A 24,517-nucleotide genomic window follows, 5' to 3' on the forward strand; every position below is an offset into this window, starting at 1 on the left:
AGCCGTAGAGAATGATAAAGGCAGTGCTTCCCCAGAAAGCGTAGCCTATTCCGCCGGGGTATATACTACGGTGTTCGGTGGTGCTGTCCCCCCACCCAAGAGGCCTGAATACTACCTACTGTGAAGATGATTCTCTTTCACGCCTCAGAGTATGTCCGTTTCCCTCCGTAACAAAGCTCAGACTCTAGACTCAGCACTCTTATGACAGGTAATGGTGATATTATATTTAAGGTAGTGATCTGCTTGTCCTTCTAAATGAAGTTACTTAAATAGTAAGCCAGTTCCAGAAACATCCCAAGCTGTACATAGATACGAAGGTGGCTAGGTTAGGTGTGATGCACAGAGATTTGTTTCTTGCTCGTATGAAGTTAACTAAGGTTCCAGAGAGCTCTAGAGTAGTTGTCCTCTGAGGGGGCAGCTCAGTGCCCTAGGCTGTGTCTTGTAGCTTTACCATCTGGAATTATCCCCAAGGAGGAACTTCTTGGTCAACGTGGAAAGAAAGGAGACAGCATGGAAAATGGCACACCAGCTCTCCTGTGCCCCTAACCTGAACGGTGTTTTTCATGTCCCTTTCATTCACATTTCATTGGTCGAAGCAGGATACATGGCCGTGCTTAATTTCAAGGGGGTGAGGATGTGCAGCCCGACCTTCCTGACGCTTACAGTGGGATGAAATTAGCGTATCGGTGAGCAGCAGTAATGTCTACCAGCCATGTGATTGGGTAACGTTTGAGGATTGGAGTATTACCTTAATGAAGAAACAGACCAATTAGTGACTGTATTTAAAAAGAGAGAGAGAGAGAGAAGCCACACACCGCATGGTGCATGAACAACATAGAATCGTCATCCGAATTAACCTTTTGGCATTTGGCTTCGCTTTACAAAACTGAAACAGTGATACGAGCTCTCCATGAAAGGTGCTCTTATCTCTTTGGCATTTTGCATTTTGTTCACTAGGGTTTGTGACACCATTCATTCATTGCTTCGACACGTTGTCTCTTCAGCAGAGCAGATTTCCCGGAGATGCAAAACCCTGTTGGTGAAAGAGTGTTCACTTCCCCCGCCTTTCTTGTCTTGCAGACCTGGGTCCACGTGCTGGTCATCGCGGGTAGCATCTTGTCTTATTTTTTCTTTGCCTTGGTTTTCGGAGCCGCGTGTGTCACTTGCAACCCACCGTCCAACCCCTACTGGATTATGCAGGAGCACATGCTGGATCCCGTGTTCTACCTGGTTTGTGTCCTCACAACCTGCGTCGCTCTCCTGCCCAGGTATGGGGTTTGATCCGCGACAGAGGAAGTGAGAGGCTTAGAAGGCTTTAGGTGACCGCAAAGAATGGATGGCAGACCATCCCGTTTCCCAGTGGAGAAGTCAGTCTGCGTCCTAGTGAAAACATGGGTTTTAACTCTTTGACCAGAGAACAAATATGGTTTAAGCAGCCTGGAAGAGAGATTTTTCTCTCATGGAAAATTCTCATCGGGTTGCTATTCCCCAAAAATAGGGCGGCTTCACCCACAGGGTTATCTGAGGATCCTTTCCTCCGGCTTTTTGTTCTGCCAGCTCACACGGGTGTTGCCCTCATCTGCATGAGTGGAGGTGACTCACCACCAGCACCCCCACATCCCTGTCTGCGGGAGGGAGGAGAGAAAACGGAGTGCGAGCAGCTTTCCTCTTGTGTGTTCTGTTGCTTTGTTTTTGTTGGTAACGGCATGACCCACGAGTTGCACACCATTGCTCATATCCCATTCACTAGGGCCTCAGTGTGTGGACTTAGAGCGGCGAAAATCTGGGGGTTTCTAGAAGGAAAAACGGGAGAATGTGCACTGACACGTCGTCTCTGTACAGCTTACCAACACTGAAAACGTCCCTCCTGCATCTGAGTTCAGTTATCTTTCCCATTTTAGTTTAGCTTTAATTTCTAGTATTGTACGGGATGGAGATGGCTAAGAGGTATGCATAGGTTTTTAATCGATAGCTCTCTCTGTGTTTTTTATAAAATGTATCTGGTTAGCTGGAAACACTGTGCCACAGAGTTGTTCTGCCTTTTAAAACGGGATATGAGAGTCAAAATGGTGATTTTAGATTATTCTCGAACAGAGACGATGAACTGGCTCACAGGCCAAATATGGCCCGCTGCCTGTCTTTAAAAGCAAATCAAGTTTTATTGGAATATAGACATCCTCATTCATGTATTATCTCTGGCTGAGTTTGCATGGCAACAGCAGAGCTGAATAGTTCCAACAGAGACGATCTGGCTTGCCAAGCCTGAAATATTACTATCTGGCCCACCAGAGGAAAGTTTGCCACCCCCAGTTCGTAACTGTGACACAGTGGGCACAGACCCTTTGTTGTTGATGGGCATTCCTTCTAGAAATGCACAAGAATAACACACTTGAGTCCTGTGGGGTTTATGGCTGTGTGTTTAACAATATCACTCACTGATATACCAGCTTTCAGATTAAAAACTAACAAGATGAGCTTGTAGAATTTATGGAGAAACAATTCCTATAAAGTTACAGCCTGAAAAAAAAAATCCTTTGAGAACATTAACCGTACAATTCTAACGCTGTTGTGGTAGGCTGAAAAGAATGACCCCCTCAAACAGATCCATGCCCTAATCCCTGGAACCTGTGAATGTGATGTTTTTTGCTTCTGCAGATGTGATTAAGGTAGGGATCTTGAGGAGGGGAGATTATCTTCTATCTGGGTGAGCTCTAAATGCAATCCAAAGTACCCTTACAAGAGAGAGAGGCAGAGGGCGATTTGACACAGATAAGGAGAAGACACCTGGACCACAGTGGCAGATTCCTTGGCCATAGCTAGGAACGTCAGCCGTTATCAGAAGCTGAAGGAGACAAGGAACAGATTCTCCCCTAGAGCCTCCAGAAGGAGCATGGCCTTTCCAACACCTAGATTTTGGTTCGGTGAACTGCTTTCAGAATTCTTGACCTTCAGAACTGTGAGAGAATGAAGTCGGGTTGTTGTAATCCATCAGGTTTGTGGTAACTTGTTACAGCAGCCCCAGAAAACGAATACAGACTTTGGTACCAGGAGGATGGGTGCTGTCATAACAAATACTAAAACATGTGAAGTGGCTTTGAAACTGGATAGTGGGCAGAGACTGGAAGAACGTGAAGGTACAGGATAGAAAAATACTAGACGTCTTTAAACAGACGGTAGATGATCGTGGACGTTGAAGGTCCTGCTGGTGGGGATTCAGAAGGAAGCGAGGAGCACACAGGTGGAGAACACGGTACCATCTTAGAAAATACATATATGGCCTTAAACAGCGCTGCTAGAAATGGGGATGTGACGGGCACTGCTGGTGAGGAGTCCGAAAGAAAGGAGGAACGTGTTGCTGGAAATTTGAGGAAAGGGGATCTTGGCACTATAGTGGCAGAAAACTTAACTGAAGTGGGTTCTCCTGGTATGTGGAAAGCAGAATTTGTAAATGATGACCTTGGATATTTAGTGTTGAATGTCTGGCCCGGTCTCTTCTTGCTGCTTAGCATAACATGTGAGAGAAAGGAGATTGAGGGAAGGACTATTAAACACAGAGAAATTAGATTTGGGAAATTCTCTGCCTATCCAGATCCAGAAGTTGCGAAAATGAAGAGATTGGCTTTCAGGAATAGGCTCCAGAGAGGCCAACAGTGTGGCTGGACAGCAAGGGGCTGAGGAGATCAGGTCTGTGACACGGATCCCTTTAGCCACCTCAGCAGCCACCGGGAAGGGAGATGGGATTATGTCAGAAACTCTTTGGAAGATCCTCGTCTAATGGCATAAACCCCCACGACATGTGTGGGGGACCCACAAGCCTTATGAGAATGCTGTGCCAGCATCAGCACTGCCCGCTGGGACCGACAGGGACAAATGCGCAGTAATGTGTCACAGGCGTCCCAGAAAACTCACAGCATGTTTTGAACACTTACTATGTGCCGACACTGCCTGCTTTATATGTATTATCTCATTTCATCTCACATTAAGCCTATACTGTAGCACGGTGGGTCCCTCCGAAGGTTTTATTTTGTGTTGACTTGACAGGCACCCACAGGGCACTCCCTGTTTTCTTGGCACTTTACAAATATTAACTTACTCAATAGTGCTACTGTCTCCATCTTGCACTGTGCTTATCTTTCCCCTTTACCTCAGGGAGACAGGGGCCACCAGACCCTTTTACTTTTCCAGTTGGTGAGTCATTTTTGTGTCCCATGCCAGGTGTGCAGTGACTCTAATTCTGTGATGCTTTTTGGAACCTAGGTTTACATACCGAGTTCTTCAGGGATCCCTGTTTCCGTCTCCAGTTCGGAGGGCTCAGCACTTTGACAGACTGACTCCAGAGGAGAGGACTGAAGCTCTCAAGAAGTGGAGAGGGGCCGGAACGATGAGCCGGGGGCCACCTAAGTTTGCTTACCACTCAGCTGCCGAGTCGGAGAAAACAGCCATGTCTGGCCCGCCTGCTGCCTTTGCGATGATGTCAGCACCGTCTTGTGCTGTCGAGCAGGGAAGCTTATCTGTACGTGAAACTGCTTTGGACTCAGACTTCTGTGAAACTAAGGCCTCAGGGATGGCTGGGCCCTCAAACGGTTAAAAACAAAAAACAAAACAAAACAGGGTATCCTCCTTGGAGTGTGGCAAGTCTCCCTTCAAATCTGGAAGAGGGACCTTGAAGAGGCACTTCCATCAAGCAAGAATGAGGTGGATTTTTCCCCAAGGGACATGAAGATTCTTCTGTGCCCAGAAAAGTCAATGTGATGACCTGTCTTGTAGGTTTGTAGATATATTTGTAAGCGTGGTTGGAGTTTGACCTGAACTGAGTTTAGGGAGGCAAAATATTTCATTCTGAATCAGACGCTTTTATGAAACTTTTTGGATTTCGTAAAAGCATTTTAATTGTCGCAGACGTGCAGACATTCTTAAGGGGTCATTGGAGATATAGTTCTTTTACTGGGATATTTCAGATTCCAGGGAAATGCTTTCAATGAGCAGACTCCAATCTGAATTTTCTTTAATGAAGAAAAAGTAGTTTTTAGATCAGTTAGAATGCAGAAGAGATTTCCACTTGAAAAAAAAATGTTATAAATGGTTATTTTCCAGAGAAAAAAATTCCAAAGAGTCTTTTAAATGACAAGGTACCTAAAATAGGGTAATCACTGTACTGTTGAAAATGTAGTTAGTGATTATTAATAGCTTTTTATTTCCTCCAGGAAGATGCCTTTGGCCGCCTGACTGCCGATGTCAGGCATCCCCCTCTGCTCATTTCAGTGTTCTGTCGAGGCGGGGTCTTCCTGGGGCAGGGGCAGACGGGGGCCAGGGTTCGGGAGGAATATGTTCCTCTCTCAGCTTTCAGGCAAGGGAAGACCTTTTATGAGGTCTGCCTCTGTGCAGAGGTCAGCTGGAAAGCTAGGCCATAGGTAGGGCAGACCAAATCAGCTGAGTGTGTGGCCCATTTGGCAATTCCCTGTTTCCTGAAACTCACAATAGCCTGATGCAAATGAGACCATCAGTTTGAAAACAATCTTCAAGAGACCATTTGAGGGTTCATAGCCTTTACGGTACCCTACAAGGTCTCTGGTGGTGTAACCTTTAAAAATGAGATATTATGCATTGAGACTAATACAAGTGGTTCTCAGCAGGATTCCATGAGGTTCTTAGAAAAATTTTGTGTTTAAATACATTTTAAAAGGACAGGAATGTCGATAGCGAGTTAATTGCTGTTGCAAATCATGTGTGCTGTTGGAACAGAGAGACTAGTTCACCAGGTGTTGCAAGGTCGTCTATTTTTGCTGAGTTCTTTGAAAACTTAATATCTGTTCATCTGAAAATTGTGGGCCACTAACCACCCAGAATCTCCTTCCTGAAATCCCCATGCTGATGCTTTATGTCTGTATCATGTCTTATGACTATTAATCTGTTATTCTCAGGGTTTCATCTTCTCCTGCTGCCTCTGTGTCCTGGTCTGACTTTTTTTGTAACTGTCTGATATTACCGCAAATAGTCTTTTATAGAGACCAATTTCTAGAACTTTCAAAATCCCACATGGCTATTGGAGGTTACTTTCTGCTTGCTTTAATGATTTTTTTTAAAATAAACCGTTTAATAAATCATGTGTACGAAAAACTGGCATCACTCCTGTACATACCACCGAGCCCAATGGTAATTGGTAGCTTAGGAGAAAAATTCCAAAGCCCACCTTTTACCAGAATATCATAATGACCTTTTCTTATATGAAAAAGTCAGTAATGTTGTATCATCTGTTATCCTCACAGCAGCTGGCATTCATTTCCTGAAGATAAATAAAGGTTAGAATCTAAAGATAAAGAGAATGAGCCAAGAAGACTAAGGAAAAAAGTCAATCTCCCAGATGTCAAGTACCCGTACATAAAAGTAGAAGAAAGTTTTGAGTGTTCTTGTTACGAGTCCGCAATCTTATCCACAATTCCAAAATCCCGAGAGCTCTGAAACTGAAAATTTTTTCATCAGTTAGGCGCAAATTCAATGTCCTAAACAGATGTAAGGCAGTTTATTTAATGTAATCATTCAGATAGTTTGCTATAAAAATGTATTTTATTACAGTTGCTAAATTGTATTTTTTAAATTCTGAAAAATTCTGGATTCTGAAACATATCTGGCCCTTGGGCGAAAGAGATTTGGGATCTGTATGAAGGCTTTGAAGGGTCTCATTTACAAGTAAATAACTCTTACGCAGAGTTACCCAAGCTAATGGGATCTATTGCATTTTGGTATTCCGTGTATTTTACCAAATTTCAGGGGACCAAGCATTGTATCATTGCTCCTGGTAGCCAGGAAAAAAAATTGATTAATAATATATGTTTTGGGGTATAACTTTACCCCAAAATATTTATGAAAGAATTATTATATCAGGCTCCCAAAATGTACTCTAGACATGAAAGATTGCTTGCACTCTTACTAGAATTAAAGTTTTCTTTGGACACTTAAGGGACTTGAGACTATTAGCAGCCTGTCATTTCAGACAGCCATCCATCACCTGAAATAAAAGTGTGTGTTCCTGTGACAGCGAGACACATGGCAGGTCAGTTCGGATTGGTCGGCGGCTGGAGGTCAACTATTAGAGTGGGAGGCATGGTTTTCTGGGATTGCTATTATCCATGTTCCATGTCCATTAAAAAAAAAGGGTTGTACCATTTTATTTGTGTTAAGGGTTATTTAGAATAAGTACAGTAAGTACACTTGACTGAACATAAGTTGAGCAAGGCTCACAGTTATTACACGAAGTATATACCTACCACTCTAACGAAACGGACATGGGTTCTTACGCTTCCACACAATCCTGACCCTAATTCCGTTGCTGGATTTCACATTCTCAGTAGGTTTATACAAACTCCAGAACATGGAGAGTGTCAAGGCAACTTTTTGAATCTGAAATACGTGCACACATAGAAAAGAGTACAAAAACACAGGTATAAAATTGCAGGTGAGTCTCGGGGGGGGGGACGCCGAGGCCGTCCGGGGTGCCGGGGAAGGTTAGGAGGGAATCCTCCTTGTTCCGAAGGCATTTGGATGTTGCAAAATGGATGCCTAACTAAATTACTTACGTGTGAAGATTTGCATTTTGAAGCTTTTTAGTGGGGAGAAAAATACTTCTAACCACTAGTTACTTCGGAAATTGATGTGCATCAAGTGGCCTAGTGCTTAAAAGCATTTTTAAATTTTTGTTTTAATTATCAAGGGGAGGCAATGACAACATCAGAAATTAAACACATTTCAAGGAAAATTACAAAATGTTTTACTCCATGCAGACTTGAACTGTGCTTTGAGAGGCGCTTCTGTGACTTTATCATCATGGAAAACACAGGAAAATTGGAAAATACCGAATTGGAGGTCGGGTGCAGTTTAATTTTTGTTTTCAAAAATTGAATCTCTCCAGGCTAAAGCAAGTTCTCCTCTGGCAAAGTTTAATCTCCATTCACGGTGACACAGGCAAAACAAAATGTTTCCCGTGAATATTCCAGCCGTTGAGGTCTCAGTCAGCCAACTGATAACACACTGAACAAATCCCAGCTCTAGGGAAGGTTCTATGGAGATTTTTCTATAAGGTTATATCCTTGATTTAAGTTCAGAACGTGCAGTCCAGTAATGTTAAACGCTACTGTTGATGTCTAAAGAGCTTTGTGTTCAGTGTGTCTTGCCATTTCAACTACCTAAATGATGCTACTTGTCTTACCTCTGTCGTCCGTAGGTTTTCAGAATTACGCAGATGTGAGTAATAGTAAATAATTTAAGCGTGTAAATTGCCTTGGCTCTTAATAAATCAAAAGCAAGTCTCCAATATTAATATTAAAATTTGCCACTCTGCTATTGTGCTTGAGAAACAAAAGCTGGCAAAGATTGGTCAGCCTGGATCTCAATGTCCTCTTTGTGACTGGAATAAAGAGAATTTTCTAGAACCTGTTACCCTAGCACCTGTCTTATTCCAGAGCTGATACTTTTGTGCTGTGGTCAAGATTAGGCCTGGCAAAAAAACAAAATCTGCTTTGTTTTTTGTTGTTTTTAAAGACTGTCATTAAACTTGAAGGAAGAGAAAACTAAAGTTGAAAAAACAGTAACAGTAGACCCAAATGTGAACATTAGCGGTGCACTGCTGAGCGTCCCTGTCCGTGGAAAGGGCTTCTGGACAGCTTTCTGCACGAAGCTCTCCACAGGCGGCAAGTCCGTTTTCTTTGAGTGTAGCTGGCAAAAGTCTCTCATCATCTTTGGAATTAGTTTAGGAGAAAGGTATGGATGTATATTTGTCTTTCAATCCATTCGACGAAGTAGGACACATTGCTATAAACTCCAGGCCCCAGGACTTTGGAAAAGCAGACGGAGCCCCACGACGTCAAACCGAATAATGTCCACTGTCCTCCAGGTCGCTCGCAGACAAGTGGCCCACCGCTGTCACCCTGTAATGAACAGCAGTGGGTGGACATTAGTCACTGGTATTTCAGAGCCCTCATGCATCCGTGTTATCCTGCGGGGGGGCGGGGGGGGGGATAGTGAAGCCAAACCCAGCTGAACCAACTTCTTGGAAAGTTGAAACAAGGCTTTCGTCGCCAACCGGAGGGAGCAGCTCTCCACTACACAGGTGGAACTTTCAAATGCATGTTTTAAACCTTGATCTTTAAAAGACTGGGGGTGCCTTGGGAAAGAACTATAGTCTTAGTTCCATGAAATCAGACTTCTCAGCCATTTCCTGTGCTTATCAAAATAGGTCATAATTTTTTTAGTGTATCAGAACGAATCCTCTCCTAATCTCATTCTTCAACTTTGAGCCATTTTCTACATGTTGAAGGTACCCAAAAGGGAACATGTAAAGATATTTTTTTCCTCCACGCAACAGTACTAGAAAAATATTCCAGAGTAACTCTCTATTTTCAAGATTCTTTCTTTGTGAATGAGGGCATTTAGTAAAAGACACTAGCAACTTGCTGCCTTTCTTAACAGTTCTTAGGACTTTTTCGGTGAGTGTACGGAGTGGAAGATAACACACCGAATCATTTACAGTAAGGTGTTGTGTTTGTAGCCTCCGCTCTCCCTCGTATGCATGGAGATTTTCATTCTTGGCATTTCAGGTGTTGTAGTTCTTTCGCCCGCATATGATTAGCAGTGAGACACTGGCTTTATAAACGTTACTATTGGCTACATCTGAAAAGACCAGAGATTAGGTGTATTCTGCACGGCCTCAAAAGAGAGGGATCGATATCCTAGAAAATAAGGAAGTAAGTACGTGAATTCATGGTGGGAATTTACACATACTCCTGCCCTATAAGGATGTCAAACTTGGAATTATATAGATGGTCTTGCCCCCCAGGTCATGTTGGAGAAAAACAGGAATTACGTTTACTGATGCTCCTCTAAGCACTTTCCCTCGGATTTGCTCATTTAATCCTCATGAGATCCCTATGAGTTGCTAATAATCATTATAATACCCATTTTGGAGGGGACGAGACTGAGGCTCAGGTGTGTACCACGTTCGTGGGCAGAGCTAGCATTAGACCCACGCAGTCTGGCACCCCGATCCAGACAGCGGCTTTCTTCCTGTTGCTGAGCCAGGGTGCAGTTCCCCAGGCAGCAGAGGAGAAAGCTGAAGGCAACCAGAGCGAAGGGCATGGAGGTAGTGAGGGGGATCGCTTGGGTACTGGAGAAAGTACATACCGTGCACAATTAAACATCGGGTAATAAGCAGTCTCCAAAAAATATTCCCAAAGGGCCACACGTGAATAATAACGAGTTTATAGGGACCCACTGAAGTTCCTGCTGAACTGAATGTCCTCGGTAAGCAGAGCAATTTACCATGCACGAGTCGACCGTGCCTGACTCGTAGCCAGCACATATCATCCGCGCGGTGATGGTCTTCATGTCGAAGTAGGACTGGCACTGCTCCAGGGAGATGATGCGGACCTCCCCCTCTTGCAGCTTAAAAGGCACTGGGGTTTTTAAAGAAAGAAAAAACAAAATATGTAAAAGGGCAAAAATGACTCACAAATGAGGCTAGCTGTAAGTGAAATCATTACATTTGTATGCCCAGAGAACCAAACTCTTTACTTAAAATGCCGTTTCAAAGACAAGGCTTATCTGGCACCAGAATTTTCAATGAGAAGTGTCGATAGCGATCATCTAGTCAAACTCCTTTATTTTATTAAAGAGAAACTGAGGCACAGACTGATCAGTATCCTGGTTAGGTAACTTGGCTCTTGTTTTTCCCCTCTTAATATATGCTTCAACAAGAACAGCTACAACAAGGAAAAGAAAAATAATCAAGCCAGAGCACTGCCCCAGACGGAGGGTTAGACCACCACGCTCATCGGGTCTAATGGGAGGAGGGGGACTTTATCTTAGGTTTAAGAACTAGGTCTCACCATGTGCTATCATGGCCATTACCGGAGGTAAGAACCTTTAATCCTAGAACGGATGACAGATGTTGGGAGGGACAAAGCCATCTCTTACTGTGAGCAGAGGGAACATGCAAATTCTATAAGTTCTATAAGAATAATAATGGGTTTCTTGAAGCATAATCTTTTGTTGTTTAGACCTGCAAAATTATACCTATTGTTCTCCTTTTAGATAGTGAGGGTGAAGCAGTGTGTATATATGTACAGGGTAGCTGATGGGAAGAAAGAATCATATCTGAAAAATCAATATGATGAAAACAATTTCAATGACTTGTCAAAAGAATGGTAATACGAACCATCACTAACGTTTATTGGGTGCTAGTCACAGGCCTGGACCTGCACGCAGTGTTTTCCGGGCCTGCTGTCTTTAATCATTCCAATACTCCTGCGACTTAGACAGCTGCTATTATTTTTTTCCATTTTACGGTTAGCTAGGAAGTCAGGGTCAACCAGACCTAAGTGAATTCAGAACCCCCCCTTCATGCTACACCATGTATGTGGTACGTGCGATGCTACGTGACTGCTCCGAGCTGGATGTGGATATTGTAGAAACAAGACAAGTAGGGGCGATACAAGGTATATCCTGCTGTTATATGACATCACAGCGCTAATTATAGCTTTGAAACATGGAGGTCCGCAGGAATGGTGACGTCATACGTCCAACACCGCCTTCGAAGATCTTCCACGTGAGCGTTTCAGAAGTCATTGACTCATTTCTGTCTTTTGGCTTTTTCCTTCTGTTGTCAGTTGATCATATGGAAAAGAAACTCAGCTTAGCCCAAATCTAATCTGACTAAATTTAAGGGGGAAAAAAACAAACAAAACCAAACCCGTCCTTCAAATTGGCAGTTGCTAAGGTAGATGCCAGGACACGACACACGTCACCATTCCCGAGAGCCACGGGGTTACCCTTGATAGAACCAGAGAGGTCAGGACGTACTGTTAAAGAAAATACCTCACTGATTACATTCTTATTCTACGCTTTTAATAGGTCAAACAAAATGAGAGGGTCCATTATGGGGACTGGGAGTAAAGAGTACAAATTCTTTAATGTTTATATGTGTCGTATGTTTAAATCACCTAGGGAGCCAAACGCCTTTCATCAGTTTAAGAAGGCAAATAGCAAAGCAGTTTTCTCTGGACGGACTTAGAGGTTGTGGTATAGATGCTGACAAGACCAAATCATAACGCAGAACTGGAAACGGGACCGTGCAGCTTGACTGGGGGACTGGAACAGCCTAGCCGCTCGAGAGACGCTCCGAGGGACGCCTCCTGCAGGGTGGGAATCGGTGGTAGAGACGGTCTGAAGCCAGGATGACCCACAGACCTCTTGCATGGCGGCTCCACATGGGTAGTGAGTGAGTGGCTCCCTGAAGAGACAATCTGAGGTGTGCAGAAGGATTTGTGAGGCTGCCTCTGAGCGTGGCAGGTGTAAGTACTGACATCTCCCCTGTGCGTGGGAGGGGAGGGTGACACAGACACCTACGATTTACCATTTGTGGCTACACTTCTCAAAGTGAAAATGGGAATTGGGGCCAAAGCCCGGGAGGTGACACAGTGGTTTTCAGGTACACACGGAAAGGCACGTGCCCGCCAGGCTCCTGACTTACTTTTGTTGCCCATGTGGCCCCAGCCTGTGATATAGCAGTACGTGTCGGGTTCCAAGGCCTGCCCCGAGCCGGGCAAGCAGACCGGCCGCACGTAGCTGGTTTCCTCGACGTCCTCGCTGAGCTCCACGACGCTGATGTCATAGTCCACCACGGCGCGGCTGTAGCGAGGGTGCAGCACGATGGTCTTGACCAGGCGCGTCTGCATGAACGTCGACGGCTGGTCTAGATTGTTGATGCCCAACACCACTTTCCAAACGGCGGCGTTCTCTCGCCTAAAAGAACGAATTCGAGAGCTCGTGGCATCTGAAACTCAATTTTACATTTTGAAGTTTACATGTGATTTTGAAAATATCTTATTTATGTAAGTAATGGCTCTTTCCACGCCCAACATATTTATAGAAGAGGCATTTCTATAACGGCATGAGCAATTTGTAAATAGATATTCTCGTGGAACGCAAAGCTCATGCTTCTAGAATGGGGCCATTCCGGAAAATAAAACTTGTTTCAGTTTGAAAGGCAGGCAGGGGGGTTCCCTGCTACACCAAGTGGGAAAAATAATAAGACACGAAGAAGAGAGAGGAAACTCTGGCACATGGAGAGTCCTGAAATTTAAGTGAGTGAAGTGTTTTAAGATGGTTTGACTAGAGTAACCCCAGCAAGTGTTCAAAAACAATGGAGTCTGAGTCTGACCACTGGACGTCGTGGGTCTCCTCTGTAAGCCTTGGCTTGAAATTTCCAAAAGGTTCCCCTGAAAACTTGCCATTTTTCTAAGGCACATAATCCTTCTTGGAGGAATATCTTAGCTTTGGCTTTTCATTCTCCTTCCTTTTCATTTTTCCGTTGGTCTCCTCTTCTCTGCTCTCAAGTCTATGTTGACGTGCCCCAGGGCTCTACTGTCAGTCTTCTTATTTCCTACTCAGCCCCTTAAAGATTTCATTGAGTCCAATGGGTTTAAATGCCACCAAGTCCTGGTAACTCCCAAACGCGTATCTCCACCCTCCCGTGCTGCATACTTAAATACCCAATCATCTCTCAACACACTCGAGGCCCTTCCCTTTCTGTCCTCTCAGCTCCCATATGGTTCCCACTTTAACTCCTTCCCTTCTTCGAGGTCTCAGCTCAAATACCACCTCCTTACGGCTGCCCTCCTTGGCCACCCAGTCTAGGCTTTATTCTGCCGCATCACTCTCTACTCTTGACCCCTTTGATTTTCATCTCATTGATCTCAATGACATTGGCACATCTGTTCGTCTGTTCTCTGCCTTGCACCCAGAATGTAAGTTCTGTGAGACCAGGGCCTTGGTTGGTCCTGTTCCCGGCTGCATTCACAGGGCCTGGGAACAAGGATGCAGTGGGTTCTCAACAAGTATTTGTTTAATGATGGCTCAGTGAATGTTGTTTCAAAACAGTTACTAATACCCAAATCCAGTCACCTAGGCAAGGTCTATTCTTCATCAGTCCCTCCACCCTCTCTTCCATTCCCAGTCCCAGTCCACTCTGGAGGACCAGAGTGGGTCAGGAGCAAAGGAGTGGACGTGTAGAGGACTGCAGTGCTGGTGGACCTTACTTCGTGGACACTCCCTTATACGGGGGTAGTGTGAGCCGTGCCCCCACTGCCCCCACTTGGGAGCTTGTCCAACTAAAGTAGGTTGATTTGACCCACCAAACAGCTGTTTTTTAATCCAGGCTGAGGCTTTTAAGTACCGATTTTCTGGGCATCACCCCATGTCAATTGAAAGTTTTGGGCTGGGGCCTGGGAATCCATATTTTTAAGGGCTCCCTAGGAGTCTCAGATAAAAAGTCACCCACATCCCTCCTTCCTTGGCAAGCGTTTCTTCATTGTGTTCTCATGCACGGCAAAGGTTCAGAAGGCTGAGATTTCAGAAAGGCTAGGAAAGAAGTGGCCAAGGTCAGCATTCGACCTGTTTATGGATACCTGGAATCTTGGAGCACACTACCAAAAGACAGCTCTACAGGGCCCATACATTCTATCCTTTTGCCATTGTAAACAATAATAATTTTAAGACTATACAGACAGGAATCGATGTCCTTCTTTGAATGTAGACATAGATAGAGGAATTAGCTATAGACATATAGGTAGGTATAGATTTATGGCAACTCCTCCATGCCAGACATTGTGCAGGGATTACAACAAGCGAGACAGACAGGATTCCCACCCACACAAACCTAAGAATTGAGTGAAGATGAACAAGTAAAGAAGCAATCATAGTAAAATGCAGGAAGCACTATCTCAGGAGCATTACAAGATGATCTTACAGAAGAGTTATTCTTCATTAAATAAAGCCATCATTCAAAGAACCTGTCTTTCTTTCTTCTTTCTTTCTTTTCTTTTCTTTCCTCCCTCTCTTCCCTCCTTCCTTTCTTTTTCTTCCTTCCTTCCTTCCTTCCTTCCTTCCTTCCTTCCTTCCTTCCTTCCTTCCTCTTTCTTTCTTTGTTTCTTTCTCTTTCTTTCTTCTTTCTTCTTTCTCTCTCCCTCCCTTCTTTCTCTCTCTCCCCTCCTTCCCTCTCCCCTACACTTCCTCCCTTCCTTCCCTCCTTCCCTTGATATTTCCATTTTTACATCTACAGAAGTAAGTGCATGACTATTTGAGAAATTCAACATTCCCTTGCGATCCTATTATTTAAGGCATCTGAAGCCAAGCAGCAATTTATTTCACATTTCTGCCTACTTACTAGACCTTCTAGACCTTGACTCAGAGCTACTAATTTTTGCTTCTAACAAATATTCACCCATTTGCTTAAATCACAAGCAGTATTTCAAACAGTTGAACACTGCAAATTAGTTGTAACAAGATGAAATAACATAAATTTCAGACTTAATTACTATATTGTGTTTAACAGTGAAAAATAAAACTGCTAAATGTTATTAACTTCTATCTAGTAGTTTATTGCCATACAAGCTACTGTCCGTACAGCATTAACATCACCACAAACCAACCAACCAAAGCGTACACAGGAAATGCACATAACTTTTGTAATCAGTGAGGATATTGTTCTTTTTCCATTTTATGAGTGTGATGGGAAAAAAAAAGTCTCTTCTAATGTTTGGTTTTTTTTTTCTAAGTCTGGCAAAAACCAGGAAAAACCACAACCTGTTGTTTGAAATGGGCATGTGAGGGAACTGTGTATCGATGTATGTGTACAGGCATATTAAACACATGCCGGAAAGAATGAGTAGGAATAATGGCAGAGACAGCCCCATCTTGGTGGAAGCAAAAAGGGGAAAGAAAATCTAGGTCTACATGAATGCCGCATGAGTCTAGTTTCACTTCATATTACCCCCCATGGAGAAACCCGTAGGAACAAGCTATGTTTGTATGGGCTTTTCAATGAAAAGTGTTTTGAGCAACAAAGAAAAAAAGCCAAGTACAGCCGCGAAAATATTCAGCATAGGGGGGACTTTTTTTTTTTAAGATTATTTATTTATTTATTTGACAGAGAGAGAGAGCCAGTGAGAGAGGGAACACAAGCAGGGGGAGTGGGAGAGGAAGAAGCAGGCTCCCAGCGGAGGAGCCTGATGTGGGGCTCGAACCCAGACCGCTGGGATCAAGCCCTAAGCCGAAGGCAGACGCTTAACGACTGAGCCACCCAGGTGCCCCTAGGGGGGACTTTTTCAAACTGAGCTGTCAGACCTCAAAGCAGCAGCACAGAGAACTGGCACATCCTTAAAGAAGTTTCTGCAGAGACCCCTCATGCTCTGGGAGGGACGAAGCAAGCAGAGGGGAAGCCCAGTGAAAATCCACCAATCACAATGAAAATGGCTGAGGAAGACGTTAAGAGACCCTTTTTCCCTTTCATTTAAGCTCCAGATGGCATTTCTTTGTCTGAAATTCACATTTATGGTCTAATTTGCGTCATGCCTACACTGCTGCTTTAATAATGAACACACTTTACAGAGAACATTGAGATAATACGATTTCAATGTAGAATTCTTCACGCATCAGCTCTAGAGAGAAAAGCCAGCTACATGTACAGCTTAGATGACAGGCAGGGAAATTTATACAAAATCGCAGGCACGATGTCCCCGGTCATAAGAACCAGTCAATCCGGTTTACAATTTGTCAGCTTGAACCCTAGTGTAGACACAAAAATGCCACATTTTTAGTTACATCAGCTAGCCAGGTTTAGAGATTTTCCATCTTCATTTTCTTAAGAGCATAAAATTCCCCTTTCTTTCATCCTTTCTGGTTTTGTTTTAATATCTTATATTTAACATTTATCATTTTAAGGAAAGAAAATTAATATTTATAATTAATACCTGTGATAGAAACCACCCTGTTTTTACAAGTCTTACTCCAGAAATAGTACAGCTAAGTTATGATTTAGAGGTAGTTTGAAGGTGACCAAATTTGCACTAAGAAATACCACACAATGGCATCATTGCTGTTCTATAAATCTCACAACCCTCTTACTTTTTAAAATTAATTAATTAATTTAATACAGAGAGAGCGAGCACGAGCAGGGGGAGCGGCAGGCAGAGGGAGAAGGAGAAGCAGGCTCCCTGATGAGCAAGGAGCCCAATGTGGGGCTTGATCCCAGGACCCCGGGATCATGACCTGAGCTGAAGGCAGTTGCTTAACCAACGGAGCCACCCAGGTGCCCCAACCCTCTTACTTTTAATATTGTGCTCTGCCTTTGGTGTTCATAAAGGGTTCTCTGCACCACACCCAGGGAACAGACTTTAGAATGGGGTGATCAGAGAGCAAATATGTGAAGGGACCAGGTGGAAGTCAGAGCAGAGTGTGTCAAATCACAGGCTGTGCCCGTCTGGAGGGTCAGCGACTTCTCCGCTCCTGCTTATTGCTGTCATGTTGGAATGCCAGGGAGGACCTGACTTTTTGAATGTTCAAGGGAAGCCAGAGTTCTGGATTGCTGTTAGGTATTACAGTTTTAAATGTTGCCCCCCCCCCCAAAAAAAGCAACACAATAAGCAAAATAAACTAGCAGCCGGGGTTTACAGCCGTGTAAGAGCTCTACTTCATAGCTTGTCTAGTATTTCCATACACATCATTTCAAGTGATCTTCTTGATCCTGCCAACTGTGAGATGTAACAGGAATTCTTTTTGTTTGTTTGTTTGTTTGTTTTTTATTATATTATGTTAGTCACCGTACAGTACATCCCTGGTTTCTGATGTAAAGTTCGATGATTCATTAGTTGCGTATGACACCCAGTGCACCACGCAATACGTGCCCTCCTTACTACCCATCACCAGCCTATCCCATTCCCCCACCTCCCTCCCCTCTGTAACAGGAATTCTTATCCCATTTCAGAGAAGAGAAAGCAGGGATTCATAGCAGATGAATGACTCATCTAAAGTTACAGAGATAGCAAGTGATGGTAACAGACCGGAATGCTGGTCCTTTAAACCCCTAGACCACACCTTTTCTACCAAACTTCTCTGGAACAAAAAGAAAGGTCCACAGACATCTACATGGGAATCAGGTACCCGCTGCAGAAAAGCATGTCACATGGTGGACTTACTGGTGAGTGACAGGACGGCAGACAGCAGGAAGAGATCTTCTCTTTCCTGAACATATCTCCCAGACATAAGGGGGAGCGAGCCACCAGTGGTGAAATTACAGAAAGTGAAAAATCCTGTTATCCCAGGGTCCAAAAAAGCAAAAGAGAAGGGTAGTCAGATACATATCCTAGAAATTCAAGAATCAGATTTCAGAATGGGGGGGACGGAATGCAGACATGATATTGTATCCAGGGACTCTTAAAGCAAATATAGATTAAGAGAGATGAGATATTTCAAATGCCAAATTCTGATGCTACCATCCCACGTGACCACAATAAGAAAATGAAGGAACAGCAGAAGAGGAAACATGATCCCAGGATCCCAGAGCTTCGCAACTGGAAACTCTAGCACAAAAGAGTGGCATGTAGTGTAACCATTACTAGAAAGTCTTACTCATAGACTGAGCAGGGGTTTGTTTAAAAAGGAGAAAAGTAAGAAACATAAAATGGCTTCTCTGCAAAATAACGTGCAAGAACAAGGAAAGGGAACAATTTCTGTCTGTGGCAAATAATATTAGTAAAGAGCTAAGATAAAACAGAATGGTCTGGAGTTTGCTTCCAATTTCTCCAGAGAGGATGTTCTTCAGACAATATGCAGAAGATCCATCTTCCCTTTGATAAGACATACAGGTGCTTGACACTTGACAGTGTTGAACTGATGTGTGGTCTAAGATTTGGGAGGACTCAGTGAGACATCTTTGACGTTCAGTAGATGAATTAACATTTCTATCAGACAAATTATAGTCCTGACTACTAAAAGAACTGCCCATATGATTACTAAGAAATATCTAGAAGGGGCTGGTTAGTCAGTTAACAAATATTTATGAGTGGCTGCCATATGCCACGCTGGAAGAAATGAAAACACAAGGGTGAGGAAGTCAGACAGTTCATGCCCTCAGAGAGCTTTCATTCTACTGCACTAAAGAATATATAAAGAAATAAGATTATCTTGGGCACTTAAAAGTGACAAAATAGGGTTATATGATAGATGACTGAGGCGGGCGGTTTCACTGTAGCCATGATGGTTAGGGAAGGTCTTTGACAAAGTCATACTTAGAGACTTTAATGACTAGAAGGAGGTAGTTTTGTGACTCTAACTGCAAAAGCAGCAAGTTCAAATGTCCTGAGGTAGAAATGAGCTTGGAGGGTTTCAAGCACACAAAGAAGGCTAGGTGTCTGCAGCCCAGTGAACCATGGGAGACTAGGGGGAGATGCAGTCCAAGAGGTAAGATCAGATCTTGAAAGGCCATGATGAGAAGATTTTATTCTTGTTACAATGGGAAGGGTTTTGATCTGGGACTTGATCTTGGACTTCTAGCTTCCAGAACTGTAAGATAATAAAATTCTGTTGTTCAAGCCACCCAGTTTATGGTATTTTGTTACGGTAACCCTAGGAAACCAATGTAATAGCGGAGACCTGGTATGATGTTGGCTTAGACTAGGATTATAGCATGAAGATGGTGAGAGGTGATTGAGTTAGAGATAATTTGGAAATTACAGAAATTATGACTAGAGTAAATGTGAGAGGAATTAAGGATGATTCTTAGGTTTGGTGAACCAATGGATAATGATGATTTTTACTGAGATGGGGAAAGTTTGTGAGGCACACAATTATTTGATCAGTGGGAAGGGTAAGGAATCAAATTTTGTTTTGGCCATGTAAAGTAGGATGTTGATTACACATTCAAATGGACAGCTCATCTAAGCAGTTAAATATACATGTTTATTTTTAAAAATTTTTTATTATGTTAGTCACCAAACAGTACATCCTTAGTTTTTGATGTAGTGTTCCATGATTCATTGTTTGCGTGTAACACCCAGTGCTCCATGTTTAAAAAGTCGTGGGTAGGGGTGGTGGTTGGGAAAAATCTGGGCTGGGTTGGAGATACAAGTTTGGAAGTCATGAATAAATGTATTATGTTCATATTTTATATTCAATTGTGATATTCATAGTGATATTCATATCCATACTGGATATTCATATTTGTTCAAATACGTACCTGTATTTGAAACCATATTATTAGATGACTGTATACAGATAAGAAAGCCAAGAATTGGGTTCTTATCTTAGCTCAGGATGTTATAACAAATTACCATAGACTGAGTGACTTAAATAACATACATTTATTTCTCATAGTTGCGGGCCCTGGAAGTCCAAGATCAAGGTGATAGCATGGTTAGGTTCTGGTGAAGACACTCTTCCTGGTTTACAGATAACAATCTTCTTTTTGTAATCTCATATGGCAGAAAAAGGTAGCAAGCTCTCTTCCTCTTCCTAAATGGGCATTATTCCAATTATGGGGTTTCCACCTTCATGCTTTAATTACCTCTCAAGGACCTCACCTCTTAATTCCAAATTCTTAATTAGAGTTTCAACACGTGCATTTGGAGGGGAAACAGAGCCTGCAATCCATAATAGCTCTGGAGCATTAAAGCATTCAGTGGCCTATAAAAAGGAAGAGATGGAAAAAGAGAAAGAAATGGGTAGGTTGGTGAAGTAAGAGGAAAAGAAGAATATTTTTGTTATTCTAAAATAAAAGTGAAGAAAATATTTCAAGAAAGACGTAGTGATGAAATACTAGGGAAGGTTCCAGTAAGTTGGAAACTGGAAAGTCACCATTGGATATGGCAAGATGGAAGTCATCAAAGACTTCACCATATCTATGCCATACCTCTGATGACCTTGATGAGAGCTCAACCAGAGTGGGTTGAGGAGAAAATGGGAAGTGGAAAAGGGGGGACGGTGACTGTAGGAAAGTCTGTCAGGAGTTTTACTGTGATTCCCAGCCAAAATGAGCAATAGTTGATAAGAGATGGAAAATCAAGAGAAGGGACCTCACGTTGGTGATATCAAGGCATGTTTGTTGAAGAGAATGATCCAGCAAAAAGAGAAATTGATGATGCAAAATAGAAATGATGATTTTAAAAATAAAGTCTTTAAAAAGATGAAGGAGGATATGATTGTCTTGGAAACAACGACACATCTTCCACCCTAACTCAAGGGAAAGAAGGGGATGTGGCCATATTTACAGGTAATGTATTGGGATTAAGGGTAAAACAAGATGAAATATATGTGTCTGATTTCTCCATGAAGTATGAGGTGAAACCAATGGAGGGTGACAGGAGTCAGGGAGAGAGGAGAAGATGTCAGAGAGTTGTCTCTGAGGATAGGAAAGTGACTTTACTGTGGAGGCATACTGGAAGTGTCCCATACTGTTAGATGCGTATTCGAGATTCATGATCATATATTTTATGTGAGCTCAGTTAGCAGTCAGGTTGTGTGGTATTTTTCAGCAATGGTTAGGTGTTCAGGTGCAAATGCAGAACATGGTAGGTAGTTGCACGACTAGAAGAAACACGTAAGTAACTACGAAGCTTAAAAGGGGAGGAGCTTCCAGTTTCTGTGAGTCCCAGAAACTATGAGATTTAGCCCATATTTTAAGCCAACTTCTGGCCACATCCTAAACCCAGATATTTTCCACTGGAGAGAGGAGGATGAGAGAGAATATCTCCACAGGAGGCAGCGCAGTGGCAAGCGTGGAGTCAGGTCATTGTCACCAAGGACTTTTTAAAAACCAACTTGCTGGGGCGCCTGGGTGGCACAGCGGTTAAGCGTCTGCCTTCGGCTCAGGGTGTGATCCCAGCGTTGTGGGATCGAGCCCCACATCGGGCTCCTCTGCTGTGAGCCTGCTTCTTCCTCTCCCACTTCCCCTGCTTGTGTTCCCTCTCTCGCTGGCTGTCTCTATCTCTGTCAAATAAATAAATTTAAAAAAAAAAGTCTTTAAAAAAAAAAAAACTAACTTGCTTACTCTCCAGTGCTACTTGAAAATAGTGCCCCAGGGGAGGTATGGATTCAAAATGGAGAATTTCTGCCTTAGGGGACACTATTACTGATGGGAATGGACTAAATCGCTTAGGTTGATGGAACAGAAAAGCAAATTGTGAATTACTGGCACATTTCATAAACACCTAGAGATAAAGAAGGAATCATGAGGACACAACGTGATTTAACTTTTAATAAAAAGTCAGACCAAGCCTCTCACTTCCTTTGTACACTAACAGACTGCTAGACCAGGAGAGCTGGGCAAGCACAGTGATTTTGTTTTGTGGAGAAGGAGAGAGGGAGCTGTCCAGAAAGAGGAAGAAAGATGATTGAGTAATATTAAGGGTCCAACCGATGTTGAAAGTCACGGATGGTGCTGATTTGCACTCTTGGGTAACGTCCTCCCTCAGTTCTGAAGAGCAAGAATATTAGGGTCAGAAAATGTGGTATTCACACAGACTCTTCTTTGGAGATCTGCCTGGTGTGTATGGCAGACAGATCCAGGGACAAAGACCTTGACGTTCTCAGCGAGAGGACTGACGTGATGAGCCTGGCGCACAAGGTTAACTGAGGAGACAAAGGGCATGAGGAGGAGACGGGGATAGTGAAATCACTGGTGGACACATGCAGACCAGCAGCTGCAGTCCTGCTGGGAGAGAAGAGCTGGTTGGGAGAAATCACGGCCTGGGTGACATGGCGGGGCGAAGGGTTATGGTCATAGAGTGAGGTGATCATTTTTCATGTGCGTTTCCTGGAGAGGAATTAGATGCTTCTGACACTTATTACTTGTGGGCCAGCTTAGGAAGTTCAGCCTGAAGACTTTCAGAAGTGGGAGAAGGCAGAAAACTGCTTGTTAAATTACCCCTGAAAGTCAAGGTCTTTCTTCCTCAGAAGTGTTGAAGTTGAGTTGTCATTAGGGCATAAGGGACTTGATCTGGTCAGCTTAGTATCTCATATGTTTTAATTTTCATTTGGGATTTTTAAATACTTCTCCATGAAAGAGCAAAACAAACTTGTCCTTTTTTTTTTTTTTTAACCAATATAATTAAAAGAGACAGGCTTGAGAAGACCTACAGATGGGTCACGCTGGGCCCTGCCACAGTGTGGAATCAAAATACAAAGCGAATCCCATTAATTGCAGCAGCTGATGGCGCCAGCAGAGAAGAAGGCCAGCAATTAGAAGTTCTCAAAGCTTGCGGGCCACTGGGGAGATTGTAAAATGGAATCCGTTATTAGCACACATTCAAGCGGAGGCTTATTTGAAGTTGGGCAATTTCTAGTTTTTTATGGACAGGCCAGGTCCCTCTCGACACTTCTGTTAAGTTTAGTGTTCTGCGAAATTTCACCAAGACCTTTGATATAATATCCATTTCCTTCACTGTAAACACATATTTCTTCTCTATTAGAAGGTTTCTTCTTAACTTTACAGAGCTGTCAGTGAAAGAGGAAGCTTGGATACCACATACGGAAATGACAGAAGTGGCGTACGAACCTGGCTTAACTAGCACGTAAAGAGTATTATTCCTTTAAAGAACTGCTGGATTTACTTAGGTAATCATGTTTTGATGAATGTACTCTTGCTAGTATCATCTCTGCTTATCACAGAATTACAAATCAGAACTGGAAAATACATCTGGAAACATCTGGCCCCTTCCAAGGCAATAACACTGTCGTGTATGTCCCGACATACTACACAGACTCTTCCAATCATTTTGGATCTTACACATTAAAAGTTCTCAAGAGGAGGCGCCTGGGTGGCACAGCGGTTAAGGGTCTGCCTTCGGCTCAGGGCGTGATCCCGGCGTTCTGGGATCGAGCCCCACATCAAGCTCCTCTGCTGGGAGCCTGCTTCTTCCTCTCCCACTCCCCCTGCTTGTGTTCCCTCTCTCGCTGGCTGTCTCTCTCTCTGTTGAATAAATAAAATCTTAAAAAAAAAAAAGAAAAAGAAACATTTTGGGGCGCCTGGGTGGCACAGCGGTTAAGCGTCTGCCTTCGGCTCAGGGCGTGATCCCGGTGTTGTGGGATCGAGCCCCACATCGGGCTCCTCCGCTATGAGCCTGCTTCTTCCTCTTCTGCTCCCCCTGCTTGTGTTCCCTCTCTCGCTGGCTGTCTCTCTCTCTGTCAAATAAATAAATAAAATCTTTAAAAAAAAAAAAAGTTCTCAAGAGGAGGTTCTGGTTTGATTTTTTAATATTTTATTTTCCCAAAAAGAGCAATCAACTGGATTCACACATTTGCATTTTATAATCACTCGCCACATCCTATTTTTTTAAAATGCCCGCCTCCTTACTAGGTTAGCACTGCAAGGAAGGAAACACGTATTCATCTCTGTAACCCCCTGTAGAGCTAAGTGTACATGCTGGGACCGTAGAAACAAGAGGCCCAGTAGGAGAGTAGCTTTGTTCGAGAAGATGTATTACAGTATTAAGATGGTAGCAAGCTGGAACTAACCTGAATGTCCATCACCTGCGGAGTAATAGAAAAAGTTATGGTAAATCTAGATAAGGGAATATCATTAAGTTTTGAAAAAGAATGAGCTAGAACTACAACCACTGACCGAGAGGGAGATCCGAGATACACTGCTGTATGAGAAAAACAACTTAACAAACAAAAGCACAGGTTGTGATTCCAA

At 43.3% G+C, this 24,517-nt stretch overlaps 2 protein-coding genes across 11 annotated transcripts in view; one reads left to right on the plus strand and one right to left on the minus strand.

Moving 5' to 3' along the window:
- The window catches only part of ATP10D (ATPase phospholipid transporting 10D (putative)), a 104,732-nt gene extending 98,615 nt beyond the window's left edge, over positions 1-6,117 (plus strand). For all 6 annotated transcript variants that reach the window (XM_026508835.4, XM_048211753.2, XM_044387709.3 and 3 more), the window contains 2 exons: positions 1,081-1,268; positions 4,258-6,117. In XM_026508835.4, coding sequence (XP_026364620.2) covers positions 1,081-1,268; positions 4,258-4,588 — 519 coding nt within the window. In that variant the 3' untranslated portion in view covers positions 4,589-6,117. The remainder of the gene's footprint in view (positions 1-1,080; positions 1,269-4,257) is intronic.
- A 2,309-nt stretch (positions 6,118-8,426) lies between these two features.
- CORIN (corin, serine peptidase) overlaps positions 8,427-24,517 on the minus strand; it is a 228,265-nt gene continuing 212,174 nt past the window's right edge. For 4 of the 5 annotated variants that reach the window (XM_057309874.1, XM_057309875.1, XM_057309873.1 and 1 more), the window contains 3 exons: positions 12,521-12,792; positions 10,312-10,445; positions 8,427-8,921 (listed from right to left, as the gene is read on the minus strand). In XM_057309874.1, coding sequence (XP_057165857.1) covers positions 8,739-8,921; positions 10,312-10,445; positions 12,521-12,792 — 589 coding nt within the window. In that variant the 3' untranslated portion in view covers positions 8,427-8,738. Of the gene's footprint in view, positions 8,922-10,311; positions 10,446-12,520; positions 12,793-15,995; positions 16,615-24,517 lie in introns of those variants that run through there. The other variant, XM_057309877.1, reaches the window with a different exon arrangement.

The sequence above is a fragment of the Ursus arctos genome, unplaced genomic scaffold, assembly GCF_023065955.2.
Source record: "Ursus arctos isolate Adak ecotype North America unplaced genomic scaffold, UrsArc2.0 scaffold_9, whole genome shotgun sequence".
Lineage (NCBI taxonomy): Eukaryota > Metazoa > Chordata > Mammalia > Carnivora > Ursidae > Ursus > Ursus arctos.